General features: G+C 41.1%; 1 protein-coding gene across 1 annotated transcript in view; it reads right to left on the bottom strand.

Annotated features, from left to right (window-relative positions):
• LOC104507688 (leucine-rich repeat-containing protein 7-like) overlaps positions 1–11,430 on the bottom strand; it is a gene marked incomplete at its 3' end in the record, with an annotated part of 68,828 nt that overhangs the window by 30,218 nt on the left and 27,180 nt on the right. The window contains 4 exon segments of the mRNA XM_010149049.1: positions 1,707–1,779; positions 3,867–4,011; positions 6,539–6,613; positions 8,857–8,920. Of these exon segments, the coding sequence (XP_010147351.1) occupies positions 1,707–1,779; positions 3,867–4,011; positions 6,539–6,613; positions 8,857–8,920 (357 nt within the window).

The raw sequence follows: 11,430 nt of genomic DNA, 5'->3' as shown, positions 1-11,430 counted from the left end.
GACGCTTACGAGCTTTCCCCTTCTGTGATCCGTCTAACCAGATTTCCCCTTCTGTGATCCGTCTAACCAGATTTCCCCTTCTGTGATCCGTCTAACCAGATTTCCCCTTCTGTGATCCGTCTAACCAGATTTCCCCTTCTGTGATCCGTCTAACCAGATTTCCCCTTCTGTGATCCGTCTAACCAGATTTCCCCTTCTGTGATCCGTCTAACCAGATTTCCCCTTCTGTGATCTGTCTAACCAGATTTCCCCTTCTGTGATCCGTCTGACCAGTTTTCCCCTTCTGTGATCTGTATAACCAGCTGTTACACTTCCCAGGAATATCACAGAGCTCTAAAGATACTGCAAGAAGCACAGCACCATAAGCCAAACCTGAGCTTTCAGCTGTTAGAACTGTAAAAGTTCACAAATTTGGCTGTTTTTTCCCTGACCGGCATGCCAACAACTAAATCATTACTGACGTTATTAGTACAAAACGGGAGGAGGAGCACTGGCTGTGCAGGTGCGAGGTTATTTCTGTCCCAGAGCCCTCACTGTACTATTGTATTTGTGGACAAGTCTAAATGACGCCTTCTGGGCTTGAATTTTGGAAGCCTCAGAGCAGCTCTGGCTTAAGCAAACCACTTCCAGCGCAACAGATCCTTGAGCTACAACGTGCTGAAGAGAGATCGGCTCTCGCTCGGAGGGCAAAGGCACAACTCCGCTCGCAGCTGCCCCATCCCGAGGATTGTGCCGGCAGCACGGGGGGGTGCAGACGGTCTAACCGTGTGTTCAGTCACACCAGAGAGGCTCCACCCCGCTGCTTCTGCGTGAACACTGCTGCTGGTGCAAGGAGGATGAGAACACCAGAGCTAGGACCATGCTTTCTGATTTTTTTTCCAAATATCACTTTATAGAGCATTTCAGAAGTAAAATATGTAGAATCACAGAATCACAGAATGGTTTGGGCTGGAAGGGACCTTAAAGATCACCCAGTTCCAACCCCCCTGCCATGGGCAGGGACACCTTCCACTAGACCAGGTTGCTCCAAGCCTCATCCAGCCTGGCCTTGGACACTTCCAGGGATGGGGCATCCCCAGCTTCTCTGGGCCACCTGTCTCAGTGCCTCCCCACCCTCTCCAGGAAGAATTTCTTCCCGATATCTAATCTAGATAGATCATGCAGTGTCTGACAAAACGACAGCTAAGGGGCATCACGGGCGCTTTCCCTAAGAAGATCACTTGCACGACACCTTCGCACTTTGACATATACACCTATGGTATTGCCATGACTTTCCCCATTTATGCTACTTCAGTATTTTAAGAAACCTTCATCCATATGAGGTTTACAGCTATTTTCTGTTCAGCATCAAGAACAGGGTGTTGCTATGGAAACAGACGTACTCCCCCCAAATACTTCTGTTTCTCCTACTTTTGCTCTTCTAATCACTTAAATTGCAAGTGGTTCATGCAGAAAAATATCTTTGTTCTCTTTCCTGGAAAATGTGATACATTTCATCTTCTTATCACTTCCGCCAGTATAAATCCACAGAAGTAACAGTGTTGCTCCAAATTTAAATGTCATAAGCTGGGTGCTAGGCACACCGTTTTCAATCATTTTCTAATTCAGTACATCTTTGTCTGATGTTTTCTGTAAAAAACACACTCCGCCAGCAGAAGGGAAAACGCGTTTTACTTCATGTTGAAAATCATGAGACTTGTACTCACTTTCCAATTGCATTGGGCAGAATTGTCAGCTGATTGTCGTCCACTTTTAAAGTCGTAAGCCTTTTCAGCAGTCCTACAAAACAGGTAAGGAAGATGTAATAAAGAAATATTTCACATTCATCTTTTCTCCTTTCTGTCCTCTCCTATTTCCTTTAAGAAACAATGATTTCTGACACTGAGTAACTGTGATCTAGGTTTTACGAGACATCAGTTATACTGATGTTATATATATATATATAGGTGTATATATATAATATTATACACCATGTTATATATATAGTGTGTATATATATATATACACACATAGTTACATAGTGTGTATATATATAGTTACATACAGGGCAGTGTACAGACACATTCTTCTCCCAATGAAAACACGTTTCACCAGAATGAAGCACTGGTTAAATGTTAAGCTGAACTGCAAGTAAAATATTAAGTGTGTTTCTGGAGTCCTGAAAAACTGCTAAAAAAAGTAAATAGTACCTATGTGTGTAGGAAGAGCAGCATTTCTACTTATCTATTGATGTTTCAATTGAATACAAGTCCTGTTGCCTTGATTAAAAGGTGCTCAGGCTATAACAGAACATTAGGCAAATTATCTAAAGTAAAAGCTACATTTATAAAGCTTCACTGTATGTAGGTGTAGGCAGAAATCCAGAATGAGGTGGAAACCCAGAATCAATCCTGAATGCATTTGTGTATGTGGTTAATTCTCATTTTTAAAAGAATTCTTCTGAGCATAAGCAGATGTGTAAGTGGGTAACATCTACCAAGAAGGGAGTGAAACTTCTGCTTTACCAGCGTGTAATGGGAAAACAATAAAAAAGTAAAGAAATAGTGGGAAAAACATTGCATTAGAGTGCTAGAAACAGATTTCCACCTTCTGCAAGTTAATACCATTTCAAAATCTGTTCTTTCCTTGAAGGAATTCTGGATATGACAAAGTAGCATCTTTGAAAGGATTATTTGTAATTAATGCTGGGAATATTATAAATTAATCATTAATGCAGAGAAAAATGTTGAATGTGCCATAATATGAAAGCTGAAGCAAATGAAACCTGTAATCAAAAGGGATACTAGAAGCACTACTCATTTCAATTGCAGAACATTTTTGTTGAAAACTTTTCCAAAACCAGCATGTTCCAGGAAACATCTAGATTTCAACAGCATTTGGACCAAAATGACTTTCAGCGAGTTCTTATCTGAAAATGCAGGATTAAAATGACTCTTTTTGCTTTACTTCTGTTTACCACTCAGTAACAGGAATTTGGAAAAGAGAACTGAATATATCTACTTGCAGGAATGTATAATTCAAAATGTAAAATTGTATTCCTTTTGTACAGGATTTAAATGCCCTCTAAAAATCACTCTGTATATGCATATCAGAAACCCCAAAAAGTTAAAATTCTATAATTTATGGTGAGACGTAGAAGACCAAAATGGAAGAGAGCTGTAAAAGACAGCCATGGAACACAGCAATATTAGTTTGCAATATATTCTGGAGTCGTGTCTGTGTTGATTTAAAACTCGGGAATTGAACATTCCAGGTCCAAAGGGCTGCACTTAGGCCAGTGAAAAGTGTGCTACAGTGGGCTCATTGTCTGGAAGCAAGAGAAGAGGGGAAAGACCTCAGTGCTTCTGAAGAAAGTATAAGGGATGAAGTGTGAAATGAATTATCCAGATGTACAGTGATATACCCACAACCGTTTAGCTTCCAGAATTTCTGTATTTTCAGAAATTCAATGCACACAACACAGTCAAGGAAGAAAGGGACTCCTCTGAGCTATTCCCTTGTTTAATGCTCTGGTATGGAATTGCACTGTGGCAACTCAGAGGAGCAACTTCCTTCACGAGTTTCAGGCTGTTAACACAATCGCTGTTACGCTCACTCTCCAATGCAGCTTGGATGAATGATCTCTCTCTTTGCTTCTTTCCTGTCAAATGGCGAATCAGATCATCGATACCTTCGAACCACGGATTTTTTTCCAGACTTTACAAAATGGTTTCCCTGGGCTGTCCAGACACATATGTTTCAAACCCCTTTGGAATTTAACGGTAATTCTTGTTCCAGCTATTACCAAGTCTCATCATTCCCCCCCGAAAGATAAAAATGAAATCCTCAGCTGTACAAGATCACAAGAAATCTTGAGCATTTCTCACCTATGGAGTCTGGCAGTTGCTGCAACATATTGGATGACAACAGGAGATCTTCAAGTCCTTCACATCCCGATATGTCCAAATCAACAGTTTCTATCCTGTTTTTTGACACATCCAGGTACACGAGCTGTTTTAACTTCCCTATAGACTTAATAGCACGTTACAAAGTGTTACTTGAACGGATACACACTGCATGCCAGTTTCTATGTTTAATTAAAGACAAACAATAGTAACACTGGCTAATATTCAGTTATCTCAGCATCCTTCTTCCAAGAGCTATTCCACTGAAGCCCTTTCAGTAGTGGGCTAATAGACTTCCTGTTCAGGCACTTGCAAAAGGAACTGCAGCCAACTAAATGAGACATAACAAACTAATTAATGTGTTCCAGATTCATTAAATCTGCTGAAAGTTTGAGTTCTCAGTCGTACAGCTGCACTGGACAGAGATCCAAGGGACATTTACTCACAGGTCACATCTACTCATGGCAGCAGCACTTAGGGTCACAGAGGCTACACAAGCAGGTGAAGCTTTTCTGTGTCAAACCGATTCTCTGAACTCTGTAAAATCTAAAATTAGACCTTAGATATTCATCCTATGAGCAGTTAATCCCAACGGTACACTTTTGTGAGTACAGTTCTTTTGTGAGCAGCTGTAACATCAAAGAGCAACATGACACCAGTTCTTCCCTAATTTCTTGGAAAAATGCCTGTAGGATGTAAGAGTTTGAAGCCTGCAGAAGCCACCTGCTTCTTGATCCATTATCACAGGAGGGTCACTTCATTCTAGACAAATTTCACCAGGAAAATCAACAAAAAGATGCTGCTGTTTTCCTTAAACTAAAACCCACCAGTCTTCATGGCCTAGGCAGGAACTTCATCGATTTTGGGAATGACATGGGAATCCCTTGCCAAGTGTATAGATTCTATAAAAGTTCCTAGGAGCGGGTTTTTTAGATATTTACATGTGCTTTCAGTGGTTATTTTCTGTACACAGGAAGAAGGACAATAGTTTTAGACAGCTGCGTCTGCAGGTACTTCCGAAGCAGCATGACTACAGCCTGCGCTTCATCTCCTGCCTTCCCGAGGCCTGCTCTCTGTGTCTAGGGAGGCGGTCTCATGTTACCTTCAGTCATGTCTGAGTTGTTGCCTAAAGGGACAATCTCCCTTTCCACCCCAACCTTTGCCATTCTACCCATATTGACAGTCGAATACAACCCTTGTTTCTAGCACAGACCACCTTTTAAAAAACTGAATTGTTAACACTGGAAACCTGGCGAATCTCTAAATCTTAAAATCAATTACCAGTTGGTATTTCCTTTCTATTTGTAAAAGTCAAAATTGAAGGCTAACATTAAGTGCTCTGGACCTCTTGTTTTGGAGAAGCCTTTCATAAAACATCATCTCGGGTCTACTAAAACCAGATTCAGGAAAGATGAATAATTCGCTGAAAATAATTACGCGCTTTGGGATTCAGTTCCACGATGGACTGCGCATCTTCAAATCTATATACCCTCTTCAGGGATTATGAGCAGGACTGGGTTTGGAATACATTTACTCCCTGGATATATTAACCAATGTGATTGCGAACAGAAAAGAAACAGAACAACGGTGCCCACACTCTCTTGTCCAGCTGAGATTTCTTCTGCTCAGTTACAGTGCAGCAACAATACCGCAATATTTCTGTTCTTGATCTCCAGCTGGTTTCAGCATCAAGAAACAGTTTCAACATCAGCTGTTCTTCTCACTAACAAAGCACTCAAAAAGCAGGTATTTGGCCAGTGACTGAAAATGATCATTTGCTGTGCAAACATCCTGCTTAACACAGAATAAAAAATCAATGTAATCTATCGAAGACAAAACCCAGTCATTGCTTCACGCAGAAGAGTGAATTTTGATTAATAAATGTTCAGTGCTGAAAGAGGAAGTACTCCTCCTTCCAACATCCAGACGTATTTCTGCCAGATCCGGTTCTAAACTCCTCCTGAGACATGAAGAGCATCACTGTGTGAAACACGTGACCTGTCACCCGTGTGATAAAAAGCTAACGATGGGGATCCCTTTCTCCAGTCCTAATCAGTTCAGGCACTTTACAGTGATGTTCTCAAATCATTTATGGCAGCAAAAATTGAAAACCAAAGTTCTATGGTGGGGCAGCAACAACTCAGAAACAGTATTAATACATAACGACAACCCTACTGTTTAGATTTCAAAGTGTGTTTTGCTCCCTTTCTAACTGGGGTGCTTTCTAGAGGAACTGCTCCTCATTCCACTGCCTCAGAATTGCTCTTAGTGTGGCTGAATCCGTACATGCCACCTGTTATTTTCAAGTTCATTTAGATTTCCTCCTCCTTTTAAAACTCAGCGTGGGTTTTAATGAAACTGCTAGCTAATGCACGCTGCCTGAGAAGAAAACAGGAAATAATTTCCCCTCACAATGAAAAATGCACAACGCTTAAATGAAACCGGCACGTACCCCTGTAGACACCATCATGCACTCACACAAGGTGTAAAAGGTCTTGGTGTGAATGGCTGTGCTGAGACTTTTATATTATTAATGACTAGACGAACTAGGAATATGTACCCACCCAAGAAAATGCACATGCATTTATTTACTGCAAGGTAAACAGCTCGCTGTATCACACAATAATTTGATTACATAAAATAAATGTTCATACCCCAGGTAGTATTTGCAAGGAATTATTGTCCATCCACAATTCCTTGAGATTTTGTATTTGTTCGAGAACCTCAGGCTGAGGAAAAGAATACAGTATTATGGACAGTTACATAAATCACTATCTTTTTAAGTTAAATATAAATCGATACTTTCTTAAAAAAAAAGACTCCCTCTTCACCTTCCTTTTTTTCTCTGATAACCCACATCGGACTTTCAGACAGTTACTGACACCAGCACTAGGCTCATTTCCTCCAGTTTAACCAACCCCTCTTTTTTAAAACAGGCAACATTTAAGAACATTTTAGACAAGAAACGAATACAAAGAAGAACTCCATAGAAGTCCTTATTCTAATGAGTCTGCTGGCCGTATGCAATTAAGGAAGGTGGCAAATAAGAGAAGTGAGAATTGTGGAGCTCCAGGAACAATGCATCGAAAAGAAAGACCAAATCTCATCTTGCAGCACGTGCTAAACTCCGCCTTTTGCAAGATTTATAGTCTTAAACATAGTTTAGCAGAGCCATATTGCAGAACGCTTTCCTGGATACACCACACTTACATATGACTTAATGTCTGCAACTGCCATATTAAGTAGTTAAAATGGTGGTATGCAACGATCAAGCCTTAAAATTACAATATTAAGCTTTAATCAAAGATGTTCTCCTATTTTCAACACTCTAGGACACTAGTGAAACTGAAAAAGGCAATTCTCCAAATCATTTCTCCTTCATTACAGCTGTGGAAATCAAGAATTGCCAGATCACACACATTCCCATGTTCCAGCCTAAGCAGCATTTTTCTTTGTCATGAAAAACTATTTTCACAGGTAAAACAAGACTTTCAGTTTGCCTCAGCTCTGTAAAACTGTAGAGATTTTTTGCCAAGTCTGCCAGAAACTGGTATCGAATATTTAATTTGGTTCTGACTTAGGCAGATTCCAGCATTTTAAATGTCTGTAGTACTGTTTCACTGGCATTACTTCAACAGAGCGAGAAACAAATGCATCTGCCTAGCATCACAGGACCGTAAGAGAGACCTCTCATCATCTCCTGTGGTCTAAGTTCCTCGGAATGTTGTCATCTCCATAAGACATATGATTTTACAGTAGCCCAGGTCACACGGTACGTTATGGGAGAAGCTCCCGACGTATCATCGGGTAAGAAAGAACCTGCTGATCTGGAGAGCTCAATCCCTCAGTTTTCCATGTTGTCACATAATTTTTTTCTATTAAAAAAATGATTAGTTACTGTTTTGAAGATAATTTATTTCGGCTTGACTAATCCTATTGAAATTTTGTTGTCCTTCAATGGGTAAAACCACTTCTAATTTCCAGACTAAATTAATTAATGGTCATTTCATACTATTTGTTCCTGTGATGATCAATGGTTCTTTATTCCTCCGGAGTGTTCACTGACGGCAGTTATTATAGATAATCATAATTTCTCCTCTCAACTTTAATTCTCTTTTAAATTCCTCTCATTAGACAGACGCCCTTCTCAAAGGCAGCAGCCTCCTCCTATGTTGTACATATGATTTGAAATTCCTTGAGAATGGATTATGGCATTCCATACTTCCCATGAGATCTCACTGATGTTCTGATAAGTGCTGTTAAAAACTTCTTATTTGTCTCTGTTAGAAATGCTTCTGCTGACATTTTTTGGGAGAATATTGTCCTTTTCCGTGCAGATTGCCACAATTAGAAGAGAACAGTTTAGCTGAGCTGGAAGGGACCTACAACCATCACCCAGTCCAACCGCCTGACCATTTCAGGGCTGGCCCAAATTTAAGATATCATAAAGGGCATTGTCCAAGTGCCTCAGGCACTGCCAGGCTGGGGACATAAGGCACACACAGACGTTTATTCTGCCATCAGTGCAATAGTGAGTGTCACAGTATTCATTTGTTGTCATACAAAAGCACAGGCGCTCCCCAACAGCCCGAGCACTGATGGTCCAAAATCTAAATGTTAATAGCAATTTTTAACATTTGCAGGAAATCATGATAGATATTAAGAAATTAACACATAATTACTTGTATTAATTGTACAAGTATTTGTGTTGAGATCAACCATCCATCCCACACTGAAGTATTCCAGCGGTAGCAACCAGCTCAGAGTGAATCTGTGACCTCGAAGCCTGATCAGGATATTGTATCATCGACACTGACCTCATGAACTATGATCACCCTTCTATTCCACACGGAAACGTGACCACAGCACGTGGCCACAACACAATAAAGCCTTTCCCGTAAAACTTCACCACCCCATACACAGAGCATCAAAAACACACAAGCTACCTGATAAAACACGGTGCATTTCTTACCAGTTCAGAGAATTCATTATTGCCCAGGTCAAGCCTCTCCAGCTGAGTCAGTTTGTGCATTGACCTGTAACAGATTAGGAGATGTCTAAGATGACATTTTTACTTGCCAAACATTGGTCAAATCTTGTTACAGATAAAAATAAAGCTCAAATGATACTGCTATTGCAAAAATAATCACATCAGACTGATGCTGATGCGGGTGAGAATAACAGACTCGAAGGCATAAAGTCTTGAACTAAAAAGCCAGCAACAATTGCTTTAGTATAAAACCAAACATAAAATATTGGCACAGTTTTGATTAGTTGCTCAAGGAAAATGACTCGTTTTATATTTATAAACATTTGAAAGTAATATAAATGATGACATTTTGCATACAGATTTACAAATTTGTTATCAACTGCTATATAAACCACCAGAAAGTGTACAAAGTCTGGTCGTTACGTCCCTCCAGCGGTACCTAACTGCAGCCACGACGCAAAGGCACTTCGTGTCGAGGATCGGCGTGCCAACCGAGTTAAGCTTAGACGAGGCTCGGTTTATGTTCTCGGGCCGGTTTAACAGAATGCCCTGAGCTGGGGGGTCCCCGCTCTGGGATGTACTTGGGGTGACCGGACACGTGGCTTCCATTTCGGTGTAAGTCAGCTGTCACACCGACAAACAGCGGCGTTTAGTGACACCAGCAGCTTGTGACAACTCTATCACTAGAAGCAGATAAACAACAGGATTCAGATTTTTAACCCAATGACCAATCTGCGACCTCCTCTGAGGGCAAGAAAGGCTTCGCCCAGTCTTTGCTGCCAAAGACTGTGCAAATGACAGCAAAACCAACCAACGCAGCTTACCCGTCTGCACAAGAAGTGTCACATAAGCGTGTGGCGTAAGAAAGCAAACCAAAAGTTAGGATCAAGCTTGCTTTATGCAATAAAGGGCTTTAAATGGGGAATAACATGGATTTGCGTCTGTGACTGATCGCTACGCAGCAGCAAAAAAAGCACCTGTATGCTTGGGCTCAGGCGGCTGCAACGTTGAACTGAAAGTGAGAAGTTGCTACAAATTACGTAATTAAATTCTTCATTTACCGAACTCTACGGGATAAATCTCCCAGGTTTATCTCCGTGCTGTGAGAAAACTGGTTCTCTCGACTGCAGCTCACACTGCCAAAGGCACCCAGCACAGACTATATGTGGACTGGCTGGTAAAAGCATTTCAAACCTACCCATTTTGAATAAAGGCACTTTTAAAACAATACACAGTTTAAAAAGCTGCACTTAACTCCAAGAAGTAATCACAAAGCAGCTAAGATCCTTTCAAAATGAGAGGAAAATTGCTGAGCAGCTCGTGAGGGCTGAGCGTGCTGGAAGGATGGCAGGACGGCAGCATGCTTAACTGGGACTGGTGTTCTGCACTGGTGCAGCCTACAACTTTGCTCATACTGGAAAGATAAGAAGTTTTTTCTAAAGCTAATTTGCTACACAATACATGTGTACTATGTGATCCTCCAGGCCCTTCCACAATGTTAGAATTTCCAATCCATTTGGAGTTAAGAATAGGGAGTTGTATTCAAAATTACGATGACGCTGGAGAATGAGAGCTATTTCCTCACTTGAATATATATTGATTTGATTTTTTATAACGGTTGAGATTTTAAAGTTAGTAAATGATTTCAAATCGTGCACTCAATCCCCTTATTTTATATTTTAAAAGGTTATTAAATTTAAACCAAATGGCTTTATAAATATTCCATACAGATTTCATTCATTTGGGAAAAAATTGAATTATGATTATAGAATCATAGAATCATAGAATGGTTTGGGTTGGAAGGGACCTTAAAGACCATCCAGTTCCAACCCCCTGCCATGGGCAGGGACACCTTCCACTAGACCAGGTTGCTCCAAGCCACATCCAGCCTGGCCTTGAAGACATCCAGGGATGGGGCAGCCACAGCTTCTCTGGGCAACCTGTTCCAGTGCCTCACCACCCTCTCTGTGAAGAATTTCTTCCTGACATCTAATCTAAACCTCCCTGATTTCAATTTATACCGATTACCCTTTGTCCTATCACTACAGGCTCTTGTAAAAAGTCCTCTCCCAGTACCCTTGTAGGCCCCTTCAGATACTGGAAAGCTTATATTATTCCGGGCCTCTTAATGAAAATTCTGCCCTAAACAAGGGGGTTTAGATAGTAAGGCTTCCAGGGAGCTAAGTGCCGCAGCCACGCAAGCAGTGTGATGTGCCAGAGAGCGACCCCAGACTCTGTCCAAACGTGAAAGGGTTCCTCACACAGACTGGGCTCCTCCTGGTTAGTCCTACCCCAAGCTATTCCCGGGCAAATCTGGGAGCCAGCCTGAGCCAGGACCCCTTCCAAAAGGTGATGTGGCTACTCTCTTCTGGATCATGTTCACATTTAATACATTAATTCCTGCCTTTGCTTCCGTGCACAAAACAGGAACAGGATGTTACTTCTACAGCAGAATTTCTCTTTAAGCCCTGGTAGACCAATATGCTCTAAACACCACCCTGGACCGTGGTGGTGGTAAAAAAGGAGGCTAAAAATAATTAAGTAATTTAGCATTAA

The sequence above is a fragment of the Eurypyga helias genome, unplaced genomic scaffold (assembly GCF_000690775.1).
Source record: "Eurypyga helias isolate BGI_N326 unplaced genomic scaffold, ASM69077v1 scaffold15843, whole genome shotgun sequence".
Taxonomy (NCBI): Eukaryota; Metazoa; Chordata; class Aves; order Eurypygiformes; family Eurypygidae; genus Eurypyga; species Eurypyga helias.
This window is presented reverse-complemented; position numbering and strand designations above follow the sequence as displayed.